This window comes from Lissotriton helveticus, chromosome 3_1, assembly GCF_964261635.1.
Source record: "Lissotriton helveticus chromosome 3_1, aLisHel1.1, whole genome shotgun sequence".
Classification (NCBI taxonomy): domain Eukaryota; kingdom Metazoa; phylum Chordata; class Amphibia; order Caudata; family Salamandridae; genus Lissotriton; species Lissotriton helveticus.
Genome location: NC_136061.1, coordinates 50105873 through 50133038, shown reverse-complemented (window position 1 = coordinate 50133038; position 27166 = coordinate 50105873). Strand labels below are relative to the sequence as shown.

The 27166-nt window shown below is 49.0% G+C and overlaps 1 protein-coding gene across 1 annotated transcript in view; it reads right to left on the bottom strand.

The window, feature by feature from the left end:
• The window catches only part of CFAP65 (cilia and flagella associated protein 65), a 621863-nt gene that overhangs the window by 358119 nt on the left and 236578 nt on the right, over positions 1-27166 (bottom strand). Inside the window, exons 12-14 of the mRNA XM_078679214.1 lie at positions 7900-8037; positions 3918-4163; positions 3200-3424 (exon numbers count right to left, since the gene is read on the bottom strand). Of these exons, the coding sequence (XP_078535340.1) occupies positions 3200-3424; positions 3918-4163; positions 7900-8037 (609 nt within the window). The remainder of the gene's footprint in view (positions 1-3199; positions 3425-3917; positions 4164-7899; positions 8038-27166) is intronic.

The following is a 27166-nucleotide window of genomic DNA, read 5'->3' as shown; positions in this document are numbered from 1 at the left end:
GTTGTACTTGGACTGATGGGCTAAAGCTAGTTGATTATGAGACGTCTCTGGTTTTATATTTTTACGCAGTGGGCGTTTGAGACATCGCGGTAATTGAAAGAGACCGTGTGGTGTGTATGGTTGGCTTCTCAGCAGTAACTGCAGTTTTAAAACCTTAGAAGAATTGGTGAGCAGGAAGTGGGTAAACTGAAAAGTCTGTGTCTGTGACTGTAATAAATACCTTATTGTAACCTTGTTATAGGGGGGTATTGTGAATACGTTAAGTACTTTATTGTAACTGTGTTGTTTACGTGCGATTTGGGCAGGCTGTTGCTTACGTTTCTCTGTATAGCGGCTTACTTCTTTCATTGGTTTATCCTTTGTTCCATGTCCTGGAACCGTGGCTTGTGGTGCAGGAGCTTAGAGTGACCGTTACTCATTTTCTTCGAGGCGTCTCTGATCGCAGGTCGTGGGCACTTCTTTATGAATACATCTTCATTCAACTATCTTGTTCTTTGTGGCATTCCACTCCACTGTTTGGCAACAAGGAGGTATTAAAGTTCACCACATTAATCCAATGTTCCAAGTTCTCATCCCAGGCATTACTTTTGAGGCAAACTTCTTCTTAGGCCAGGAGAGAAGACCAGGAAGTGGTAGGGTAACCCTACTCACCCAGGAATGGTATAAACATTTAGAGTAACACCTGTGAACACTGATGTCTATGTTGAGACCCCTGGGCTGGAAACAGTGCCTGTGATAACACGGATGGGCTGCTATAGAGGGCTTGAGACTGGAGAGGCTCCATATTACAAGTGTGCTGCTAGAATCTGTCACAAACCCCACAGGGAAGAAATACCCTTATTGCATGATAACACTATTTCTTCCAGCAATTCTTGCACTCATTTCTATGTTTTCCCAATGGGAATGGGGAATAACATAGAGAAATGGCCTCCGTGACTGGTATTAGCAAACAGTGACTCATATGTGCTAACACACTTTCCTATAGACACAGAATGAGTGCAACCCTTTGATACATCAGGCGCGATATTTCTATTTTCACATTGTCTTGTCGGTTCAAATTCTTCCAGTTATAACCAGGGGGACCTGCACGTGCACACACTGTTATAGGAAGCTTAATTTTAACAAAATCTGTCATTTCGAATTGTAAAAAAACTAAAGTCTGTACACAGTTTAACAGTTAGACCGTGGCACTTGCAATAAGAGCATTCTGTGTAGTGCTGGTTTAAAACACAGCAAAGTACCCCAAAAACAAGGTATAATGCTGCCTACATTTCAACACATAGACATATGCCTGCTCTCACTGGAGTGCTGGTGAGCTCTGCGAAAGAGTATTGTGGAATACAGGCCCAGTGGTTGTGATCTGAGAGTGCAGGAAGATTAAAGTGCAGAGTGGCATTTCGTTACAGAGCTTGGTGATTGAGTCATCTGCCTCAAAGTGATGCCTCTAACGCATTCATGTAAAAGGATGCATTAAAAATGCAACAGGTCTCGCCTTTGATTAGGTTAAAGCCATTTGCTTTGCTAATGGTATTGTATAGCAAAGCAAAGGCTTCAACTAAATAAAAGGCGAGACCTATTGCATTTTTAATGCTTGTTCTATTATGTCTCTTTTATGCACCGTTCCCCCGTCGTTATCTGCTGCATAGCCTCCGAAATTGCAGCCTTCGGCCGGCTCGTTATTTCCTGCGATCGCTACCTTATCCAGCACTTTGTTTTGCTGTTGAAGCATTCCTAAAAAATGCCCTCACATGGTGGAATTTAGCAAACTTATAGCTTGAATTATACATATTGTCAATTGTATTTTATCAGCATACCTATTTTTAGATGGTTTTAATGACTTTGTTTTTTTTTTCTTTATCTTTAATCCAAGTCACTGTGTACCATTATGTATTTTACACCTTGCAGTGGTGTAACACAGGCCCCAGCAGCCCCTGCAGAGCGGGGGGGGGGCCCTGAGCTCCAGGGGGCCCCCTCCAGTACACTGGCCTAAGAACTCCCTAGTATGTCCGAAAGGGGACCCCTCATTGCACTTTGTAGGGAGGCCCCCTTAAGTTTCGTTACGCCACTGATACCTTGTATTACCGTTACTTGATGGATGGATGGATGTTTTATTCTTTTATGATTATTTGCAATAATCAAATAAAGAGAAATTTAAATAAATGACCTACAACCTACTGTTTAAGAATTCTGCAACTCTCTTCTCTCATTTCACAAAAGTCCGCATTTGCAAGGTTGCTGGAACGCGCTTGCTAACACACTTGTCACCAAAGCAAAGCAAGAGGAGGACCACAAGAACAAAACAACCCTAGACTGGCCAACAAAAAACACAATAACAGGACAAGAACAGAAAACATTAGCTATCGGACCAGCTGGATGGTTGTTAGGACCCCTGTGTCCGGCACAAAACATCAAAAACATTCATCTCATTGGCAGAAGCTTGGGCAGATCTATAAAATAAACAGGATTGCTTTCCCTATTAGCATATTAATTCTGCTTATTGCTAAATTAAAACATTTGGGATTTACAGCCTGACGATGGGGAATGATACAAGCATGCAGACCTATGAAAGCTTCAAAGAAGGTAAACTATCTGCAAATCACTTTAAAACTCCTTTTGTCCATCAACATTATCAGCCATTCGGTTGATTCTTCCATTTATAGAGTCAAAAATTCTAATCAACTCACCGCCAGGAAGCCATCTCAGTTCATATTGCGGAAGTTGGAAGCGGTGGAGCTGGCATTTCATCCGATAAGAGGTGTGTGTTGCATGTGACTACATGAAGAGAAGGGTGCCTCATGTGTTTACTTGCATAGGGCAGTGTGCTTTTACTATGCTGCCCCATGTATGGATACTGGTGCTCTCTCTGTCTGCTGCTTCTCCAGTATACTGTACGTCTCTACCCTTCATTGCAGCTGTAGACCCTGAAGGACTCATGAATGGGACACCTTGCACAGGTCAATACTAGGTTGGGGTTGCCGTTTCATTTCCCATTTAGGGATGGCCACCCACCGCTACCTGCTGATCAGATGTTTGCCGGCGAGCGGTTCTGGGATTCTATGGCCTTGGCTGTTTATTACTTGAGCCTCCTATGGAAGTTTGAACCGTGGCCCCAACGCTCAGTGCTTTGCAAAGTTGCATCTCGATTGAGCAATCCTCTCCCCTTAGGTCCTGCTATATTAGATTCAAGTATTGCACTCACCGAGGTCTCATTGGGAAGAATGACTCCGGAGGCGGGGACGACAGACAGGAAGAGGCTGTCAGCATTCTGGATCTTCCACTCATATCGCAGAGGCAGCCTACTGATGTTTTTCAGGGAATATGAGCACTCCGATGAAGTCCCGACACATGTCGGCTTGCAGTAGAGTATGCCATCTTGTTCTAGGAGCAGAAGCGGGGTATCTGCTCGGCATGCCAAAGAGATCTCCTGCAGAAAAAAATGTGCAAGACAATAGCAGTCATGGAAACTGCACTTTCTCATACAATTTACATCCATCGGTTACATGCAATCCAAGCATCTGTTCTCAAACAGCATCATTTCAACTTCCTATAACCAATAACCAAACACTCATTTCTAGTTAGAATCTGCAAGGGAATCTTTTGAAATACTGATAATGGAAATGTCTGCACACCTACCCCTCGTGTCTTTAACATTAGTCTTATGAAACCTTTGGCACAAAGCTACTACAAGTCCTTCCACCCAGACTTCAAATATCATTAAAAAAACTTCAACCTGCAGCTCAAAAAGTAAAGCATGAACAATGCAGCTAAGGGCAACAGAATTCCCATCAATCCATGTATCTCCACAGATCTGAGAATTTCAACCCGCCCGTTAATTTAAGGGCTCTGGAACTCCACCTCTCACCCAACAGACCATGCAAGGCCCACTATTGGCGACCACCAGCCCTAGCAATCCTCACCTGGATATATTTGGGACAGGAGTTCAGCTTTAAAGGAAGTTGGTGCCTTTGTGTCTCGGTACTGTCTGGGATTGTCTTCAGAAGGAGAATGCTGTGGGAGCCGGGGGCAATATACCCAGAGAGTGGTCGCGTCAGCACAGCTGGACAGCTGCTCTGGTCCACGTTGAAGGTTAGAGGTGATGTTCCAGTGTTCTGAAGGAGTAGGCTGCGGTGTGCTGGGCTGCCTGGACTGACAGCAGGAAACAGCTGAAAGAAACAAGGCTCATGGCAGGGAACAGTCACAGAAACTACACAGATGTCAGCAAATAGCACCAAGCAAAACGCAGGAATGAGTGAAAACACAAAAGAAAATGAAACAAAATGATCAGAGTCAAAGGAAATGCAGGTCACAAGTGACTGTTTCAAGAGCTGTGCAAGTGTGAGCAAACAGTGGGGGTTTGCCAGTGCATGGGGACCAGCGGCTCCATGGCCACACCGTCAATGACAGTGTGGTGTCACCGGCATGCAAGACTCATGTCGGCGTTTGTTACAGGGATCCTTGAGGCGAGAGACCTCTGAGGGTGGGGAGTATTTTTCCTTATTAAAATGCCTGCTTTGAGCTTTTGTCATTTGTGTGGAAGTTGCTAGGTTTGTACCTTTGGGTAGGATGGACTTGACACTCACTTGTAAGGCATTTTGCCCACTATAGTGCTGGGGTTTCCCAAGGGATATAAATCCTGCTAATTGGCAAGTCTCACATGGGTGGACCGAGTGGTGGTGCTTATAATGCTCCACAAAGAGGTGAATGGTTCCCAGGAGGAAGAGGTATATTGTAAAACCAGGAGCATTTCCTGGCAGAGGAGACCAATATTTCAGAGGCCGTAGACTATTCAGTGCAATGGCACCTACTCCAGGGTCAGTTTTACTATATGTACGCAGTTGACAATAGTCCACTCTTGAGCATGCAGGGACATGGGCTGGGGAAGACGCCACCATCTATCCTCCTGCAAACTATCATGGGTCAGAGGAAGAGCATTCTTGGAAGCCAAAGATGAAGGGAGAATGGAGAACCCCAGCATCATAAGTACATCCTCTTGAAAAGCACAGCAGGGCATCTAAGAACAGTACCAAATGTCAATGTCCAATAACTTCTTCAATCTCTAAAGCAAAGGAAACAGGCTGTGCAGGAGAGCTCTGCCCTTTCCAGGGAGCCAGAGAGGCTTTTAGCTGTTGGAAGGAACGGGCAGGAAGGCAGCCAATACACAAGCTTTTTGCAAAATGCCCACTGCCACAGGAGCCAATGACGCCTCCGGGCAAGTTCACAGGAATATGGGCATCTGGAAAAGGGTTAGTTCATACGGGCAGGCCAGCGGCGTTTTTTTGGCGGTCAGGGAGCTGGCCGCCAGCACTTATCTCAGGGCGTACAGTGAATCCCCAGCAGCAAGTCCTTGGGCGGCAGCAACAATCCATGCAGAGACATGAACAGCATGAACCTCGAGGAGGGAACAGGAAAGTTTTATGGGACAAATGTGCACCCAGGGCAATGGAGGGTGACTTTTTTTCAACTCATAAAATAGGTTCTAATTTCAAAGATGGTAGATCAGCTGGAGTAGAAAGGCTTGTTGTTGTGCACAGAAATGTAGTCAAAGTGTTGTAGTTTGAAAGAAAGAGACAGGGAATGCCATTCCTAATTTGAGAGAATTCAGCTGTATTGGTTGTCCATTGGCATTTTGAGACAGGGGGGATTTACTTTTCGAAGGATATCGTTCATGAGGGCAACTGGAAGGTGTCAATAGGTCTGAAAGGCACTCATCAAGCGGTTCCCGGATTTCCTTTGACTTAGAGGTTGCTGCAATGTTACAGGGAGTGTAAGCATGGGAGTTTGCCTCTCTTTCATCGCCTCCAGCTCATTACCAATTTGCTGAATCGGGTAGCGGCAGTTCTAAGAGCTCAAGGAGTTCACATGATTGTGTACCTGTTACACATCACAAATGTTCCTTCCGTATAAATTGTTTAGAAATGTTCTCAAGCTCTAATGGAATAAATTGGCCTACTGAAAATAGGGATCAAAGCTCAATCTTTCTGTGAAATGAATTAAAATGTCAGCAGTCAGAAATATAAAGAGACCGAGAAGCACAAGGTGGACATTTCTGGCAAAGCTCGACCGGAACTGTTGCATTGTGTCTGGATCGCCAGCTGTCTTTCCTGTGAATTGTATGTCCCGGGCAAGATCAGCATTGGATACTAGACTACAAACTGTTGAGAATGGTTATGACCAGATTAGGTCTGTGTGATAAGGATCTCTTCGTGTCACTGCAGCACAAACACTTTCTGTCCTGCTCTTTATCAGTTGGAGACCAGATCCTCACAGATCAGAAAGATTAAGACCAGATTGCATTTGACATCGTGATCTCTTTGTGTTACTACTGAACATATAGTGCCTGGCCTTTTTCAGTTCAAGACCAGCTCCAGAGCCAGCAGCCGGAGTGCATTTCTTAAGCAATGATCACAAGGGTTTAATTATGTGTTTCTGCCACTGCATTGATCCCAAGAGTAGCGACCAAGACTCTTAGGAAGAAGGTGGATACAGCTCTGGCAACCCCACTGGTGATGCTGCACGTTTTGATGGATAATTCAATTTGTTCATAGAAGGATGCTTAGTAACAGAATCTAGAAAAAGATTTCAATTTCCTAAGCAGCAAAATGGAGACTGTGCTCCTGGGAGATGATGATGTTCAGGATGGCTTGGTTTTGTCTAGGCCAGAAGACACATCTCAGGGAGGGCTTCTGACAGGAAGTAGATCCAGATTATGGCACAGATCTGAAGTAGGGAGCAAGCCATCTTCAATTGGGCTGATGGTTTCATGAGACTGAGTCAGGACCTTCCTATGCTTGCAAATTTAGAGATTTTTTTCTGTAATTGATGGTTAGCTAAAGCAGGATAAAAGGTACATCAATCCTATTTGTGCTTAAAAATTCACTAGATCACCGTAGGCATCATTTTATGAGGCTGTGGAACCCTCACTCATCAATCAGGTACATAGTACTGTGTCTGCCCGTTGTGACAATGTCAGGGACATGTAATAAAGAAAATGAAGCCACCAAGCTCATCGGATGAATTTGGTTGATCTAAAGATACAGAGTTTATGGGGTGCACAGTATATAGAATGGAATGCAAATTAGCCTAGCTGTTGTTTCAGGAAGTTGCAGATGCATTAAAAACGAAAGGTTGAGGATTATACTTTGCTTTCTTTACACTCTTATGTATTTAGCAGCTAACTAATAGAGAGCTTTCAGGAACTACACTATCCAGAAACATAAAGAGGAAACTACAAAATGCCATGCGGCCATTGAACACTAATTCCAGCCAGTTACTCTGCTGAAGATAACCTACCCCTTCTTTGATCTGACAACAACTGGCCCAAATATGCATGCATAAGCATACATCTCACCTCACCTATGTGTCCTTAACAGAGTTGCAATTTCCTGGCTTGAAATCTAAACAAATTCCATACATTGTGAATCCCATTAGACTTTGTACATTTTTAACACTTATTGTTCTTGGTGTGAAACTCCTACCACACGTCTGAGAAGGAGAACTAGAAAACCAACAAATGAGTGCAAAGCCAGGAGGAGAAGAGAGCTGTGATTATGACACAGCAGTAACACATACTATGAGGCAAAATGACATGCTGAACAAATAACTAAAATTGGTCACCCATGAAAACAAGGATGAAAATGATAAGGGCACCTGAATTATTGGAAGACCGAGAGCACTCGTGCTCTGTCTGCACACGGGCGATGATGTAGTAGGGACACTTAGAAAAATACGGCTGGACCTCAAACTACCACAAGACTCATTGGAAGTGATCTGAAAATCTGACCACTTGTGCAATAGTAATCTAGAAATGTAAGAAGTCTGTCAACATTCTAGGGCTCAAGCTAAAAATTGGGAAATAACATCAGGGCTGCTCAGTAGTACAAGCGCACGTTCAACACTTACCACTTTGGATGAGTCGAGCACACAATCTGGAATGAAGTGCTGTTGACTTGGCTCAAAGGTGTGGCCCAGGGCTCTGATAGTGAGGCACCAGGGAGGGCAAAATGTGGAGTCCTCCACATAGCGGTAATTTCGCATGACCTTGATAACAGCAACAAGCAAGGTGATGGTTAGATGAAGCAAAAAAGATTAGACAACAAAGTATTCCACAGACAAGAACAGAATGAGGGGATTAGCTAAAGTTGCTACTGTACACAGAGGAAACGAATAGTCTTGGAGCTAGATGTACAAAACCTTTTTGAGGTCGCGAACAGCTCGATTCGCAGAGTCAGGCCATTTGCGAACACAAAAAGTAATTTCCAAATGTACAAAGCCCTATTTGTGATTCAGCAACCTGTTACTGAATAACAATTTGGCTTTGCGAATCAGTATTTGGAAAGGGCATGTTTAGGGCATCCCTTCCAAATACCAACTTGCATTAGTATATGTACAAAAATATGCGACCGAAATGTAGTCACAAAACATTCCCACTTTACCACCAACTCAGAGTTACTGATAGCACATTCACAAATGGGAAGGGGTCCCCAAGAAACCACTTCCCCATTGAGAATGGTTGAAAAAACTTTTGTTAGCGAAGAAGACAGATCCTACTCTTAAAAATAATTAAGCATAATGGTTTAATTTTTTTCTTTTAAACACATCCTGTTTTTCTTTAAGGAAAACGGGATGCATGGAAAAAAGAAAGATTGCTTTATTCATAAGCAATTAGACATGACGTTCTGCTGACCCCAGCAGGCCACCATTCTAGTGATGTTGGCGAATAGTAGTGGATCACAAATTGCGAACTACCTCAGTAATATTCATGAGGTAGGTCTATTTGTGACCCACTACAAAACACTATTAAATATTAGGGGCTAAATACCCCCTTTGCACATTAGTAATAACGGTTATCAAATAGCAATTCACAAAAAAGTCACTATTTGGTAATCGCTATTACCATTGTTCATACATCTAGTCATTACTCCCCAACAATGCATCTTTCTCATCCAAGCCACCAAAATATGCACAAGCGTAAAGGGCACCTTACAGTGTTCTTAATAAAAGGTTAATTTTCTTTTCTTCAGCAGTGTGTTGCATAAGGCTCCCTGTCCTTTCCTCTGCAGTGTGTTGCATAAGGCTCCCTGTCCTTTCCTCTGCAGTGCTTTGTACGAGACTCCCTATCCTTCCCTCTGCAGTGTGTTTAATGAGGCTCCCTGTCCTTTCCTCCGCAGTGTGTTGTATGAGGCTCCATGTCCTTTCTTCCGCAGTGTGTTGTATGAGTCTCCCTGTCCTTTCTTCCACAGTGTGTTGAATGAGGCTCCCTGTCCTTTCTTCCGCAGTGTGTTGTATGAGGCTCCATGTCCTTTCTTCCGCAGTGTGTTGTATGAGGCTCCCTGTCCTTTCTTCCACAGTGTGTTGGATGAGGCTCCCTGTCCTTTCCTCCGCAGTGTGTTGTATGAGGCTCCTTGTCTTTTCCTCGTGAGTACGTTGTATGAGGCTCCCTGTCCTTTCCTCTGCAGTGTGTTGCATAAGGCTACCTGTCCTTTCCTCTGCAGTGCTTTGTACGAGACTCCCTATCCTTCCCTCTGCAGTGTGTTTAATGAGGCTCCCTATCCTTTCTTCTGCAGTGTGTTGGATGAGGCTCCCTGTCCTTTCCTCCGCAGTGTGTTGTATGAGGCTCCATGTCCTTTCTTCCGCAGTGTGTTGTATGAGGCTCCCTGTCCTTTCCTGAGCAGTGTGTTGTATGTGGCTCCCTGTCCTTTCTTCCGCAGTGTGTTGAATGAGGCTCCCTGTCCTTTCTTCCGCAGTGTGTTGTATGAGTCTCCCTGTCCTTTCTTCCACAGTGTGTTGAATGAGGCTCCCTGTCCTTTCTTCCGCAGTGTGTTGTATGAGGCTCCATGTCCTTTCTTCCGCAGTGTGTTGTATGAGGCTCCCTGTCCTTTCTTCCACAGTGTGTTGGATGAGGCTCCCTGTCCTTTCCTCCGCAGTGTGTTGTATGAGGCTCCTTGTCTTTTCCTCGTGAGTACGTTGTATGAGGCTCCCTGTCCTTTCCTCTGCAGTGTGTTGCATAAGGCTCCCTGTCCTTTCCTCTGCAGTGCTTTGTACGAGACTCCCTATCCTTCCCTCTGCAGTGTGTTTAATGAGGCTCCCTATCCTTTCTTCCGCAGTGTGTTGTATGAGTCTCCCTGTCCTTTCTTCCGCAGTGTGTTGGATGAGGCTCCCTGTCCTTTCTTCCGCAGTGTGTTGAATGAGGCTCCCTGTCCTTTCTTCCGCAGTGTGTTGTATGAGGCTCCCTGTCCTTTCCTGAGCAGTGTGTTGAATGAGGCTCCCTGTCCTTTCTTCCACAGTGTGTTGGATGAGGCTCCCTGTCCTTTCCTCCGCAGTGTGTTGTATGAGGCTCCTTGTCTTTTCCTCGTGAGTACGTTGTATGAGGCTCCCTGTCCTTTCCTCTGCAGTGTGTTGCATAAGGCTCCCTGTCCTTTCCTCTGCAGTGCTTTGTACGAGACTCCCTATCCTTCCCTCTGCAGTGTGTTTAATGAGGCTCCCTATCCTTTCTTCTGCAGTGTGTTGGATGAGGCTCCCTGTCCTTTCCTCCGCAGTGTGTTGTATGAGGCTCCATGTCCTTTCTTCCGCAGTGTGTTGTATGAGGCTCCCTGTCCTTTCCTGAGCAGTGTGTTGTATGTGGCTCCCTGTCCTTTCTTCCGCAGTGTGTTGAATGAGGCTCCCTGTCCTTTCTTCCGCAGTGTGTTGTATGAGTCTCCCTGTCCTTTCTTCCACAGTGTGTTGAATGAGGCTCCCTGTCCTTTCTTCCGCAGTGTGTTGGATGAGGCTCCCTGTCCTTTCTTCCGCGGTGTGTTGAATGAGGCTCCCTGTCCTTTCTTCCGCAGTGTGTTGTATGAGGCTCCATGTCCTTTCTTCCGCAGTGTGTTGTATGAGGCTCCCTGTCCTTTCTTCCACAGTGTGTTGGATGAGGCTCCCTGTCCTTTCCTCCGCAGTGTGTTGTATGAGGCTCCTTGTCTTTTCCTCGTGAGTACGTTGTATGAGGCTCCCTGTCCTTTCCTCTGCAGTGTGTTGCATAAGGCTCCCTGTCCTTTCCTCTGCAGTGCTTTGTACGAGACTCCCTATCCTTCCCTCTGCAGTGTGTTTAATGAGGCTCCCTATCCTTTCTTCCGCAGTGTGTTGTATGAGTCTCCCTGTCCTTTCTTCCGCAGTGTGTTGGATGAGGCTCCCTGTCCTTTCTTCCGCAGTGTGTTGAATGAGGCTCCCTGTCCTTTCTTCCGCAGTGTGTTGTATGAGGCTCCCTGTCCTTTCCTGAGCAGTGTGTTGAATGAGGCTCCCTGTCCTTTCTTCCACAGTGTGTTGGATGAGGCTCCCTGTCCTTTCCTCCGCAGTGTGTTGTATGAGGCTCCTTGTCTTTTCCTCGTGAGTACGTTGTATGAGGCTCCCTGTCCTTTCCTCTGCAGTGTGTTGCATAAGGCTCCCTGTCCTTTCCTCTGCAGTGCTTTGTACGAGACTCCCTATCCTTCCCTCTGCAGTGTGTTTAATGAGGCTCCCTATCCTTTCTTCTGCAGTGTGTTGGATGAGGCTCCCTGTCCTTTCCTCCGCAGTGTGTTGTATGAGGCTCCTTGTCTTTTCCTCGTGAGTACGTTGTATGAGGCTCCCTATCCTTTCCTCTGCAGTGTGTTGCATAAGGCTCCCTATCCTTTCTTCCGCAGTGTGTTGAATGAGGCTCCCTGTCCTTTCTTCCGCAGTGTGTTGTATGAGGCTCCATGTCCTTTCTTCCGCAGTGTGTTGTATGAGGCTCCCTGTCCTTTCTTCCACAGTGTGTTGGATGAGGCTCCCTGTCCTTTCCTCCGCAGTGTGTTGTATGAGGCTCCTTGTCTTTTCCTCGTGAGTACGTTGTATGAGGCTCCCTGTCCTTTCCTCTGCAGTGTGTTGCATAAGGCTCCCTGTCCTTTCCTCTGCAGTGCTTTGTATGAGACTCCCTATCCTTCCCTCTGCAGTGTGTTTAATGAGGCTCCCTATCCTTTCTTCCGCAGTGTGTTGTATGAGTCTCCCTGTCCTTTCTTCCGCAGTGTGTTGGATGAGGCTCCCTGTCCTTTCTTCCGCAGTGTGTTGAATGAGGCTCCCTGTCCTTTCTTCCGCAGTGTGTTGTATGAGGCTCCATGTGCTTTCTTCCACAGTGTGTTGTATGAGGCTCCCTGTCCTTTCTTCCACAGTGTGTTGGATGAGGCTCCCTGTCCTTTCCTCCGCAGTGTGTTGTATGAGGCTCCTTGTCTTTTCCTCGTGAGTACGTTGTATGAGGCTCCCTATCCTTTCTTCTGCAGTGTGTTGGATGAGGCTCCCTGTCCTTTCCTCCGCAGTGTGTTGTATGAGGCTCCTTGTCTTTTCCTCGTGAGTACGTTGTATGAGGCTCCCTATCCTTTCCTCAGCAGTGTGTTGCATAAGGCTCCCTGTCCTTTCTTCTGCAGTGTGTTGTATGAAGCTCCCTATCCTTTCCTCAGCAGTGTGTTGAATGAGGCTCCCTGTCCTTTCTTACGCAGTGTGTTGTATGAGGCTCCCTGTCCTTTCCTGAGCAGTGTGTTGTATGTGGCTCCCTGTCCTTTCTTCCGCAGTGTGTTGAATGAGGCTCCCTGTCCTTTCTTCCGCAGTGTGTTGTATGAGTCTCCCTGTCCTTTCTTCCACAGTGTGTTGAATGAGGCTCCCTGTCCTTTCTTCCGCAGTGTGTTGGATGAGGCTCCCTGTCCTTTCTTCCGCAGTGTGTTGAATGAGGCTCCCTGTCCTTTCTTCCGCAGTGTGTTGTATGAGGCTCCATGTCCTTTCTTCCGCAGTGTGTTGTATGAGGCTCCCTGTCCTTTCTTCCACAGTGTGTTGGATGAGGCTCCCTGTCCTTTCCTCTGCAGTGTGTTTAATGAGGCTCCCTATCCTTTCTTCTGCAGTGTGTTGGATGAGGCTCCCTGTCCTTTCCTCCGCAGTGTGTTGTATGAGGCTCCTTGTCTTTTCCTCGTGAGTACGTTGTATGAGGCTCCCTATCCTTTCCTCTGCAGTGTGTTGCATAAGGCTCCCTGTCCTTTCTTCTGCAGTGTGTTGTATGAGGCTCCCTATCCTTTCCTCAGCAGTGTGTTGAATGAGGCTCCCTGTCCTTTCTTCCGCAGTGTGTTGTATGAGGCTCCCTGTCCTTTCCTGAGCAGTGTGTTGTATGTGGCTCCCTGTCCTTTCTTCCGCAGTGTGTTGAATGAGGCTCCCTGTCCTTTCTTCCATCCGCAGTGTGTTGTATGAGGCTCCCTGTCCTTTCTTCCACAGTGTGTTGAATGAGGAGGCTCCCTGTCCTTTCTTCCGCAGTGTGTTGTATGCAGCTCCCTGTCCTTTCTTCCGCAGTGTGTTGTATGAGGCTTCCTGTCCTTTCTTCAGCAGTGTGTTGTATGAGGCTCTCTGTCCTTTCTTCTGCAGTGTGTTGTCTGAGCCTCCCTGTCCTTTCTTCCACAGTGTGTTGAACGAGGCTCCCTGTCCTTTCTTCCGCAGTGTGTTGTATGCGGCTCCCTGTCCTGTATTCTGTGATGTGTTGTATGAGGCTCCCTGTCCTTTATTCTGTGATGTGTTGTATGAGGCTCCCTGTCCTTTATTCTGTGATGTGTTGTATGAGGCTCCCTGTCCTTTCTTCCACCAAGTGTTGTATGAGGCTCCCTTTCCTCAGCAGTGTGTTGTATGAGGCTCCCTGTCCTTTCCTCCGCAGTGTCATGAGACCGCATGGACAACCACTCTTGGTCATGTTTTCTCCAGTTTGCATAGCATGTTTAGGTTTCAGGCTGAAGTTTTATTTAATTTCAAATGGTCCCTGGTGCCCAGCTCCATCTCCAGTGCAGAGCCCCAGCTACTTCCTCCCACATATTCCTTCCTTCACACATATTGTGAACAAAAGGAGAACTAAAATGACCAGCATCACAAGCATGAGACGATGACCTCATACAGACTTAGATATGGAAGCGGTAAAGAGGAGACATTAGGGGAGATATCCCACAGAACGCACAGTCTGACTTGGCTGGTTTCTGAAGCTTTGGCGTAAATGGCTGTTATGGGCCTATCAGGTTTCCTGCCTTTTTTTGACATAATCGACCTGTAAAGAAGGGGTGCCCAACGAGGGCTCACAATGGCCCAGTTCTATGCCGGATTTTCGGGTTATCCATATAAGTTCATACAGTGAATCTAAATAATGTTTATACACTCTCTCTAGTTATCATTAAAAGCCTGGCATGGAATGAGCCCTCTTGGAATCTCACATTGAGCGCTATTGTTTTATTCCATACCGAAATGGAGCTTCATGGTCATTACACCATTTTGGTGTACATTCTTTTGTAAGTCCTTATTTTCCTCCAAATTCTAAACCAAACCTGTTTTTAGTCATGCTCAGTTCTTCTATAGCACTGGATTTCCACCTCTTTTAAAAAGAGCCCCCCCTCTGTGAGTTAATGCGGTTTCTACCACCACCATAAAATAACATGACTGCAGTTGCAAACCTACTATGTGCTATCAGGGACACGTATCAAGGAGAACAGTAACTAGACAGAGGAGCGTGCAAATAGGGCAAAGGAGGGAGAGCAGAGAGGAGAATGCCCGGTTACTCACTGGTAATCTTCATTACTCCGAGTCCTAGTCTTCCCGTTCCATTCCTTAACAATCAGCAGGTCGTCTGCTCTGTAGAAACCTATTACCTAGCAAACACTTCCCCCAATCCGGCGCTGCTTACCCGGCATGTATAAAGGGGGAAGTGCGTCACCACGACTACCTGAGAATACCAAAGAAACCCAAGAAAAAGAAAAACACAAAGCAATCAACAGAAGCAGTGACAGTGGGGCTCAGGCAAGGAAGGGGAAGACCAGGACTCGGAGTAATGAAGATTACCGTTGAGTAACCGGGCATTACCTCCTCACCCGTCTTCCCATCCCATCCCGTTCCTTAACAATGAGCCCAAACCCAAGCACATGGTTATTGAAACACAAAGACCAGAAGGATGAGGCAAAAACCAACAGGCCAGTTCAATTACAAAAGAAAACAGTATAAATCACAAAACATGAGCGTCAAAAGCAGCAGTAGCCACCATCCCTAACTGAAGCCGGTAATGGGAAACAACAGTGTGGGAAGAGGCCCATCCAGAAACATAAAAAATATCATGTAATGAGGCACCCTTAAACACACCCCAGGATGAGGAAACACCTTGACAGAAGAAGGAAGAGGACAACAATCAAGCAATCACGGATTTTTTAAAGCACACTACTCACCCACGAGGTTCTCAAGGTGCTGGGGTGGAGTGGGGAGCTGCTCCGGTCAGTCGAAGAGCCAGGTCTTGAGGGCCTTCCTGAAGATGTGCAGGGTGGGGGCACGTCTGATGTTGATCAGGAGGTTGTTCCAGGTTTTGGCCACGATGTAGGAGAAGGTTCTGCCACCTGTTCTTGTTCTCCAGATGCATTGGGGTTCGGCAAGGTCAGCTGATCGGACGTTCCTCTTGGGTACAACGAGCAGCCTCATAGGATAAGAGAACCGCATAAATCACCCATCGAGTCAAAGTAGACGAGGAATGATTGAGACCCATCCAGAGAGACTGTAGGTAACAAATTAGGAATCCACTTTCCGCAAATCACAGATACGATCCTGGTAGACTAAAGGGAGCACCTCCTCCTCTGAAGAAGACAGGTCAGGAAAAAAAACTGGAAGGACAATATCCTCCTAACAGTGGAAGTCAGACAAGACCTTCGGGGCAAAACCACTTTGTCTGGGCAAAAATGTAAGAAAGGGAGAGAAGCCAGCAATGCCCCAAGCTGACCAACCTGTCAACCAGAAGAAATGGCCACCAAAAAAAGAACCTTAGCCGAAAGAAACTTAAGAGTCAACGGAAAGCAAGGGTTCAAACTGAAGACCAGGCAACACCTGAAGCACCAGGGGAAGATCCCAGGCAGGAACTGGAGAGAGGGAGAGGGGATGCTAAAGCAAAAAAGAGACAAGACCCACAGCAGAACCCCGGAAGGCAAAAACGGCAGCCCATTGGGCACGGAGAGTGTAGACAGCCAAAACCCATGACAAAACTATCCCTCAAAAAGTCCAACGCCCTGACAAGATCACAGGAAGAAGAAGACAGACCCCTCCCACATATCAAACGCGACACATGGCCCTGAGATGGGTGGGAGGCGGGGACAGCAGTGGGATTTTCAGTACTGGATTGTAATCTTCTGTCATTGATTTGAAGTGATGCACAGGACTGTATTGTACGCATTATTGCAAAGTTTGAATAATATAAAAAGAGTAAAAAAAAAAAAAAAGACAGACCCCGCCCATGACACCAGGAGCCAACGTTCTTCCAGTACTTACAATGCCGAATGTAGGAAAGTAGGATCTGCTTCCATGGTCACCCCCAATATTTGCGTATGTCATTGTGTTTTCATGTCTGAGTGGGATCCTGCTAATCAGGACACCAGTCTCTGTGCTTCTTCCCTAAATTGGACATGGTGAGTACTTAGGTACACTCCAGCTTGGCCACTGGTGTACCCTTGTAAGCCCCTAGTATATGGAATCAAGGTACCCACGGCATAGGTAAACCAGGGGTCTCCCACGTGCCACAGCATGTATTATGCAACCCATGAGAGATCACTCAAATTGTGGCTACCGGCCTGCCATTGAAGCCTGTGTGAGTTGGTGCTAGCACCATTTACAATAAATAAAGATTTCCCTATATCTGAGGTCACTACACGTAAAACCTATAAGTCACCCCTAGGGCAGGCCATTCAATCCTGAAGGCAGGATGCTGGGTCCTAAGTGTGAGGGTGCCCCTGCATAAGCAGGGCACCCATACAACCTTTGGAGACCATGCTTCTGTGTTGTAAGTGCAACAGCCATTACGACAAATAGAGTGGCCATGCGTCATTACACAATGGCCATCTATAAATTGGCTGTAATGAACCCTGTCATGCTTGGTATTAAACATGTTGGAATCATACCTCCCACACCGTGAACAGTGTGAGAGGTATGATTCCATGCACTATAAAGATCCTCCGGGAGGCCTTCAGTGATCCCGGTACCAGTCTTCCAGAACTGAACACAAAGCTAGTGATTCAGAAAAGGGGGTGGTGATGAGCAGAGTGTCTGAATTAAGCAGACCACTCTTACCCAGTCCAAAGATCAGGGCTTGATCCATCACCGTTATTTATCTCACTGCCCCATCCCAGCTCAGAACCTGGCTATATGCAAATTAGTCTGTCCTTGGCCCAGTGCATCATGGGAACAGGGCAGACCAAACTACCAAGCCAATTCTTCACCAGAAAGGAGACAAGCTACCGGGGACCGGTTTCTGGCATTTCAGCCTCTTCGGCCCGGCTTGCTTGAATCCTGATGGAGCAGTGAGAAAGGGACTCATGTCTGAGTATGCCCTGCCACACCTATAGTGGCCAAAAACGATTCAGAAAAGGGGGTGGTGATGAACAGAGTGTCTGAATTAAGCAGACCACTCTTACCCAGTCCAAAGATCAGGGCTTGATCCATCACCGTTATTTATCTCACTGCCCCATCCCAGCTCAGAACCTGGCTATATGCAAATTAGTCTGTCCTTGGCCCAGTGCATCATGGGAACAGGGCAGACCAAACTACCAAGCCAATTCTTCACCAGAAAGGAGACAAGCTACCGGGGACCGGTTTCTGGCATTTCAGCCTCTTCGGCCCGGCTTGCTTGAATCCTGATGGAGCAGTGAGAAAGGGACTCATGTCTGAGTATGCCCTGCCACACCTATAGTGGCCAAAAACGATTCAGAAAAGGGGGTGGTGATGAACAGAGTGTCTGAATTAAGCAGACCACTCTTACCCAGTCCAAAGATCAGGGCTTGATCCATCACCGTTATTTATCTCACTGCCCCATCCCAGCTCAGAACCTGGCTATATGCAAATTAGTCTGTCCCTGGCCCAGTGCATCATGGGAACAGGGCAGACCAAACTACCAAGCCAATTCTTCACCAGAAAGGAGACAAGCTACCGGGGACCGGTTTCTGGCATTTCAGCCTCTTCGGCCCGGCTTGCTTGAATCCTGATGGAGCAGTGAGAAAGGGACTCATGTCTGAGTATGCCCTGCCACACCTATGGTGGCCAAAAACGATTCAGAAAAGGGGGTGGTGATGAACAGAGTGTCTGAATTAAGCAGACCACTCTTACCCAGTCCAAAGATCAGGGCTTGATCCATCACCGTTATTTATCTCACTGCCCCATCCCAGCTCAGAACCTGGCTATATGCAAATTAGTCTGTCCCTGGCCCAGTGCATCATGGGAACAGGGCAGACCAAACTACCAAGCCAATTCTTCACCAGAACACAAAGCTAGGGCTGCTGCCAGCCAGAGACAAGTTTCTGCCCTCCTGCTGCTGAGCAAAGCTCGAGCAGGGGAAGGCAGAACAATAGGTATCCTGTCACAGGAAGGTGTGACCACCTTCCAAGGAAGATTTAGTGTATGGGGGCAGGGAGGGGGTGCTTGCCCGCTCTGGCGTGAAACTGGACAAAGGACATGGAAGTATCCTCCCCACTGTCCAGCCCCACCTCTGGCAGGGACCCCTGAATCGTCCCAACCCTTTCCTAAGAGTACTTAGGGCTTACCTGTGGGTGGGCCCCTAGATTAGTTGTGAGAAAAGATTCAGATCACATACTACTTCAACTTCGACCGTTTGGATACTCTGGAATTCGCTGGACTTTGCTTTGGGAACCGAGACTGCCCCGGGGAAGATTCCTGATGCTCCTGGTCTCGTCGTCCTGCTGGTCTTCTGCTACAGCTGTGTCAGTACTCCATACAAGTTCTTCACCAGGCCTGTGGGCATCCAAGACACCCAAAGGAATCTCCCTTGGAGTGAAGGAGTCACTCCCCTGAATCTGCAGCCACTGAAATGCAGGTGACCGGTGTGCTGATCCTGGGCTCCCACAGACTCCAAAAGGCTCAGCAACACAGTTGGTGGTTCTGCAACTCCCTCGAGGTCTGCTTGCACGGTCTTCATACTGAGTTTGAGGCCAGTATCCCTCGTCCGAACCGCTGAAACAGAAACCCTGTGCACCGCATCGACTTGCCAAGGCTTGTTGACTCTCTACTTCAGAGATCTTCAGGCTCCAAGAATCTCCAACTTCAAGCAAGTCCTGCAGCCAAGATCTTTGCCCTCACTGCTTCCTCTGCACTGTGGGCCTTCTTCTTTGGTGAGCTGCTTGAGGTCCTCTTGCGACTCCTGTGCCTTAGGCCCGTGGGTCCTCTTGAGGGTCTTCTTTGGCTCCAGTGGGCTCCTCTGCTTGCTCGGGCCTGCTCTGACTTACCTGGTCGTGGTGAGTCACTTTGGTCTTGCTGGTCACGACACTGCACCTTTTACATCAACTATGTTGTTTGCTGCTGTTAAAGGCTTTTTGGTGCCCCTGCCGGACACTGACCCCTTGGCCCTAGTCATCCGACGTGGGACAGCTAGTAAATGGCTCCTGGTCTTCCACAGCATCGCCTGGTCCGTACAGCTGCAACTTGAAGGACACCCTCAACCTCTTCTGCATCTCCGAGATCAATAGGCATTCGTCTTCCGTGCCTCCTGGTCCCGTCTGCTTTCAGGTACCTCTCTTCAAAATCTACCTTTGGATTCCACTGGACTCCCTAGTCTTCTTCTCCAGTGGCATCTTTCCTGAAGTCCTCAATTGTGGTCTACGGCGGTTTCCGACATCACTTGACACCTATGCACCCGGGTTCCCTGGTGTAGATATCCTGGTTCCTGGGGTAACCACAGGTGGGGTGACTCTCCAATCTCACATCTTAAACGGGGTGTCATCAGAGTCCACTGAGAAGGGTCCTTTTCTTTAAAAAGGCAACTGAGACTTACCCGTTGACTTGTGTTGATCATGCGGTCGTATTCATGCTCTGCACACGGCCTTCATGAGGTTCCTGGGTACTTACCTTGGGTGGTTATTTGGGTCCCCAACACTTCTATGTCTTCTGGGTCCATTCTTAAATTAAGTTGTGGTTTGCATTTCACTATTTTAATATATGGTTTGGTCTCCCCTGGATCCCACTGTGTATTTGTGCTACTTCCGTGCTATATTTCCTAAGTATTGTGTGTATTGTGTTTCTATCTCCCGGTAGGAGATAGTACAATTGTGTTAGTGAGTGTTTATGATAAAATACCTATTGTTATAACTACACTGTGTGATTCTTTTTCATTTAACCTATACCATAAGAGTAAGTACTGGTAAAACAAGCTGCTTTACACTCCTTCTGGACTAAGCTTGAAGGCTCCTCTCCACAGCTACCACTTAGAGAGCTTTCTAAGGTTGTCTAAGACCACTAAAATCACAATAAGCCTTGTCTGGATTAGTGCAGGGTGCTACACTTACATAAGTGAGCACCATATACTAAGCCAGCCTCACACACCGACCATAAGATTTCAGGGTCGAAGGCCTGCGAGACAACTGGATGCTACGTGCTACCTCAAGCGAACAACCATGATCCAACAAATTCAACCTCTCAAGTACCAGACCCCTAGCCGGAGGTGAAGGAGAGAGGACACGCTGAGAAGAGGAGCAAGCAGCAGAGAGGGGTACAGGTAAAACTGCAAATGGAGACACAAGTGCAATATCCAGAAGAAGAGGAAACCAGGGCCTCCAGGACCACTCTGAACAACCAGAAGAACCTCTACTCGATCAGGCCAAATCTCCTGGAGGAGCCTGGGAATCAAGGGAAAGGGGGTAAGGCGAACAGGAACCCCTGAGACCTTTGGGCAGAGAAAGCATTGATCGCCTAGGCCAAACGCAAGGGAACCAGGCTGCAAAAATGCAGAAGAAGGGCTTTCTCCTCTGACACAAACCGATCCAGCCAGGTAAGGCAGAACCTGGAGAGAATCACTGAAAAAGAAGAGGAGACAGTCACTTGGTAACTGATGAAGAGAACACTCGGCTCAAAGATTCTGCAGACCCATTTTCCCAATCCAAAAAATCAAATGCAAAGAGAGAAAGGAGATTCCCCTTTGCCCACAAGCCACTCTTCCGGTAAAGGAGCAACAGAGAGCTGTGCATCCCCTCCTGCAAGTTGACAAAGGCACGAATGATCTGGTTGTCCGCCTGAACACAAACAGCCCGATCCTGAATGAGGGGAGCAAACCAAAGAAGGGCCTGCCAAACTGCGATCAATTCTAGCCAATTCGAAGGACTGGAGAGCCTCACAATGGGACCACCGGACCTGGGCCTAGGAATCCCCCTGAACTGCAACCCACCCCGTGGCACTGGCATGGGTCAGAAAGACCACCATTGAAGGAGGAGGAAGGAGATCGAAACACCAAGAGAGATTGTGAGGGGACAACCACCACTGAAGGGAAACCTAAATCTCCGGAGACACAGGAATGAGAGCCTCGTAGGCCTGAGAAGCAAGATCCCAGTGGCGCAGAATGTGATGCTAGAGGGAATACAAATGGAGACAGGCCCAGGAGAGGACATGCAGTGTAGAGGCCACCCCCCTCTGACTCTGCAGTCAGAGCCAGGCAGATACCTGAGATGGGGACAGTACCTAAAAGAGATGCTGAAACAAATTCAATTGTCTCCCTAGAGACAGAAAAACCATCCTCACAACCATCTGGAAGAGGGGCCGAGGAATTTCAGAAACTGGGAGGGCCGCAGGGAGGGCTTCCTGCGGTTTATGAGGAATTAAAAAGAATCCAGCAGACGACAGACCTGATGAACATCCTCCATTGCCTGAGAGACAGAAGGAGAAACAATCAGCAAATCATCAAGGTAAGGAAAAACCTGAACGCTCCCTTGAATGGAGAATACCCACCATGGGGGTCAAGAGCTTCGTAAAAACCCTTGAAACCAATGAAAGTCCAAGAGGAAGACCCATGAACGGGAAGTGCTGGGAGCCCACCACAAAGAGCAGAAACTGCTGATCCCCTGGATGGATGGGAACATGCAGGTAGGCGTCGATCAGGTCGAGGGAGGTGAGGAAGCACCCATGGTGCACCAGTTGAAGGATCAACTGCAAAGTTACAATCTAGAAATTACGATGAGGAATGTGTAGATTCACCCCCTTCAGATCAAACACGGGGCCACCAGCTTTCGATTCTTCACCGACTGCTTGACCAGTTTCTCCAGCTAGGGTCAAACACTTTGGAACCTTCAAACGGCAACTTGAGAAGGACAGACTTCTGTGAGGCCTCCGCCTTCCAAATCCACACTGAGATAAGGCAACAAGCAGCAATGGAAGCACCTCATGCAGCAGCAGCCGCACACAAGTTATTGACGGAGATGTCAGACAGGTAGCAAACCTGAAACTCCATCAGAGCCAACAAAGAGGAAGTTCCCCCCCCCCCCCCCCCCCTTCCTTCACTCAACTGAAGAGCCAGAATGTAAATTGTCGACGGGGTCTGAAGGAAGGGCGTCATCTGAAAGAACCTTTCCCTGGGAAGAAAGGCCAGCCATCAAATTATCCACCTTGACAGACTGCGAGAACTTCTCTGAAACCTCCTATAAAGTCTAATGTTTACCCAAAAAGCAAGGAAAATCAGACTTATCAATGTCTCGCCATTCATTGGCCAGCACCTGGTGGACAGCACCGTGCAATAGTCAGGATCAGGCAGGTGATACTGGGTAAAAAAAATTATCCTCCAACCCAACCATCAGACGTGAAGGAAAACCCAGATTGCCCCTGACATCGGCAAACAAGCCAGAGATCTCAAATCCCTGAACAAAACGACCCCTCTTCATCTGGATCAACAATAGCAGCCATGGTAGCAGGGCAAGGAACTTTAGCAGGAGGACTATCAGCTTCCGGTGCCCCAATGCAGCCTCCAAAGCCTCATTGATAAGAAGGCGCAGTGCATCCACTCTGTGAACCCTCACAGAACTAGAAGCAGCAGGCTCCATGACTGCAATCATTAATGCGGCCGCTTCCTGCATCAGACCAGTTTCTAAGAAAACAAAGTCCTGTGGCCCGCAACCTCTTCCTTGAGGCACCGACAAGCAGGAGGCGCCTGCAAGCAGAAAAGCAGCCCAGTTGGGCGGGCACCACATGAAAACAGGTAGGAACAGCTGGGGCCAAAAGAACAAGTTACTTACCTTCGGTAACGCTTTTTCTGGTAGATACAATATCTGCCTGTGGATTCCTCACCTTGTGAATATCCCCTTGCATCAGCAACATTTGGAAATTCTTTTTGTAGCTTCGCGCCGACGTGGATCCGGACGTCACAGAGGCACGGCACCGCTCGCGACTCCGCTGACGTCACCGATGCCTATGAGGCACGGAAAAAAGGGCAGAACTGATGTCATCACGCCAGCGTGGGCCTGTTATAGGCGTCGGTGATGTCAGCGGAGTAGCGAGCGGTGCTGTGCCTCTGTGACGTCCGGATCCACGTCGGCGCGAAGCTACAAAAATAATTTCCGAATGTTGCTGACGCAAGGGGATATTCACAAGGTGAGGAATCCACACGGCAGATGTATCTATCAGAAACAGGCATTAGTGCCGCTGCCTACAGAGAAGACCAACACCCGCTGAGCAGGGCAGGCAGGCCATAGAAAGAAGCGTGACTGCTAAAGCACGCCACAAAGGAACAAGTAAGAATCAAAACAACGAACCTGACCTCACTAGGCAATCCGAACTGCATCGTAGAAAAAGAAAGTACAGGCGGTCATGGTGATGCACTTCCCCCTTTATGCATGCAGGGTAGGCAGCGCCATTTTGGGGGAAATGTTTGACCTCTGCTAAGTAACAGGTTTCTGCACAGCAGAAGAGCTGCTCATTTTTAAGGAATGGGACTGGAAGACTGACAAGGAGGTAATATTAGGTGGGAGACAGCTGAGAGGAGTGAGGAGAGCAGTCATGAATGCAGGAAATGCAGACAGATGCAGGGGCAGATGCAGTGAGCAGCAATGCGGACTCCCACCAACAGAAGACGCTGGAAAGAGAGTGGAGCACGGCAGGGAGAGAGCAACTGTGGAGTGAAAGAGGCAAAACACTTCAAAAGTGGGACGTGATACACTGCAACTACTAAGTAGTGATGCTGGAACTACTAAGAGGAAACGAGCAGATAAGGAGAGCATTAACTGCTGTGAGGAGGCACAGGAACACCAGACAGACAGCTGGGAAGAAGGAGCAGGGACCACTGGAAGCAAAGGAGGCAGGAGAGAAAGAGAGCAGGGACTGCTGGGAGCAGAGGAGACAGGAGAGAGAGAGAGCAGGGACTGCTGGGAGCAGAGGAGGGAAGAGAGAGAGAGGGAGAGGAGGGACTGCTGGGAGCAGAAGAGGCAGGAGAGAGAGAGAGAGAGGAGGGACTGCTGGGAGCAAAGGAGGCAGGAGAGAAAGAGAGCAGGGACTGCTGGGAGCAGAGGAGACAGGAGAGAGAGAGAGCAGGGACTGCTGGGAGCAGAGGAGGGAAGAGAGAGAGAGGGAGAGGAGGGACTGCTGGGAGCAGAAGAGGCAGGAGAGAGAGGGAGAGCAGGGACTGCTGGGAGCAAAAGAGGCAGGAGAGAGAGAGAGAGAGCAGGGACTGCTGGGGGCAGAGGAGGCAGGAGAGAGAGAGAGAGAGCAGGGACTGCTGGGAGTAAAAGAGTTAGGAGAGAGAGAGAGCAGGGACTGCTGGGAGCAGAGGAGGCAGGAGAGAGAGAGAGAGAGCAGGGACTGCTGGGGGCAGAGGAGGCAGGAGAGAGAGAGAGAGAGCAGGGACTGCTGGGGGCAGAGGAGACAGGAGAGAGAGAGAGAGAGGAGGGACTGCTGGGAGCAGAGGAGGCAGGAGAGAGAGAGAGAGAGAGGAGGGACTGCTGGGAGCAGAGGAGGCAGGAGAGAGAGAGAGAGAGGAGGGACTGCTGGGAGCAGAGGAGGCAGGAGAGAGAGAGAGAGAGGAGGGACTGCTGGGAGCAGAGGAGGCAGGAGAGAGAGAGAGAGAGGAGGGACTGCTGGGAGCAGAGGAGGCAGGAGAGAGAGGGAAAGCAGGGACTGCTGGGAGCAAAGGAGGCAGAAGAGACAGAGAGGGAGCAGGGACTGCTGGGAGAAGAGGAAGCAGGAGAGAGAGGAGGGACTGCTGGGAGAAGTGGAGGCAGGAGAGAGAGAGAGAGCAGGGACTGCTGGGGGCAAAGGAGGCAGAAGAGAGAGAGAGGGAGAAGGGACTGCTGGGAGCAGAGGAAGCAGGAGAGAGAGAGCAGGGACTGCTGAGAGCAGAGTAGGCAGAAGAGAGATAGAGGGAGGGAGCAGGGGCTGTTGGGAGCAGAGAAGGCAGAATAGAGAGACAGAGAGAGATGAGGGACTGCTGGGAGCAGAGAAGGCAGAAGAGAAAGAGAAGAGGGACTACTGGGAGCAGAGGAGGCAGGAAAGAGATACAGAGAGAGAAGGGACTGCTAGGAGCAGAGGAGCAGGAGAGAGAGAGAGAGAGAGAGAGAGAGAGAGAGAGAGAGAGGGAGAGATAGAGAGAGAGAGAGAGGAGGGACTGCTGGGAGCAGAGGAGCAGGAGAGAGAGAGGGGGCTGTTGGGAACAGAGGAGGCAGGAGAGAGAGGGGATGGACTGCTGGGTGCAGAGTAGGCAGGAGAGAGAGAGCAGGGACAGCTGGAAGCAGAGGAGGCAGGAGAGAGAGAGGATGGACTGCTGGGAGCAGAGGAGACAGGAGAGAGAGAGAGGGCAGGGACTGTTGGGAGCAGAGGAGGCAGGAGAGAGAGAGAGAGAGAGAGAGAGAGAGAGGAGGGACTGCTGGGAGCAGAGGAGCAAGAGAGAGAGAGAGAGGAGGGACTGCTGGGAGCAGAGGAGCAGGAGAGAGAGAGAGGGGATGGACTGCTGGGAGCAGAGGAGACAGGAGAGAGAGAGAGATAGAGAGGAGGGACTGCTGGGAGCAGATGAGCAGGAGAGAGAGAGAGAGCAGGGGCTGCTGAGAGAAGTGGAGGCAGAAGAGAGAGGGAGAGCAGGGACTGCTGGGAGCAGAGGAAGAAGGAGAGAGAGAGCAGGGACTGTTGGGAGCAGAGGAGGCAGGAGAGAGAGAGAGATGGACTGCTGGGAGCAGAGGAGCAGGAGAGAGAGAGAGGGAGACGGGACTGCTGGGAGCAGAGGAAGCAGGAGAGAGAGAGAGAGGATGGACTGCTGGGAGCAGAGGAGCAGGAGAGAGAGAGAGGGAGACGGGACTGCTGGGAGCAGAGGAAGCAGGAGAGAGAGAGAGGATGGACTGCTGGGAGCAGAGGAGCAGGAGAGAGAGAGAGAGAGCAGGGGCTGCTGGGAGCAGAGGAGGCAGGAGAGAGAGGGAGAGCAGGGACTGCTGGGGCTAAGGAGGCAGAAGAGAGAGAGGGAGAAGGGACTGCTGGGAGCAGTGGAAGCAGGAGAGAGAGCAGGGACTGCTGGGAGAAGTGGATGCAGGAGAGAGAGGGAGAACAGGGACTGATGGGAGAAGTGGAGGCAGGAGAGAGATAGGGAGAGCAGGGACTGCTGGGGGCAAAAGAGGCAGGAGAGAGAGAGAGGGAGCAGTGACTGCTGGAAGCAGAGGAGGCAGAAGAGAGAGAAGAGGGACTACTGGGAGCAGAGGTGGCAGAAGAGAGAGAGAGAGAGGGAACAGTGACTGCTGGAAGCAGAGGAGGCAGGAGAGAGAGAGAGCAGGGACCGCTGGGAGCAGAGGAGGCAGAAGAGAGAGATAGAGGGAGCAGAGGAGGCAGAAGAGAGAGAGAGAGAGGGGGAGCATGGACTGCTGGGAGCAGAGGAGGTAGGAGACAGAGAGAGAAGGGACTGCTGGGAGCAGAGGAGGCAGGAGACAGAGAGAGAAGGGACTGCTGGAAGCAGAGGGGGCAAGAGAGAGAAAGAGCAGGGACTGCTGGAAGCAGAGGAGGCAGAAGAGAGAGAGAGGGAGCAGAGGAGGCAGAAGAGAGAGAGAGAGAGAGCATGGATTGCTGGGAGCAGAGGAGGCAGGAGACAGAGAGAGAAGGGACTGCTGGGAGCAGAGGGGGCAAGAGAGAGAAAGAGCAGGGACTGCTGGGAACAGAGGAGGCAGGAGAGAGACAGCAGGGACTGCTGGGAGCAGAGGAGGCAGGAGAGAGAAAGAGGGAGAGGAGGGACTGCTGGGAGCAGAGGAGGCCGGAGAGAGAGCAGGGACTGCTGGGAGCACAGGAGGGAAGAGAGAGAGAGGGAGAGGAGGGACTGCTGGGAGCAGAAGAGGCAGGAGAGAGAGGGAGAGCAGGGACTGCTGGGAGCAAAAGCGGCAGGAGAGAGAGAGAGAGAGGGTAGGGACTGCTGGGAGCA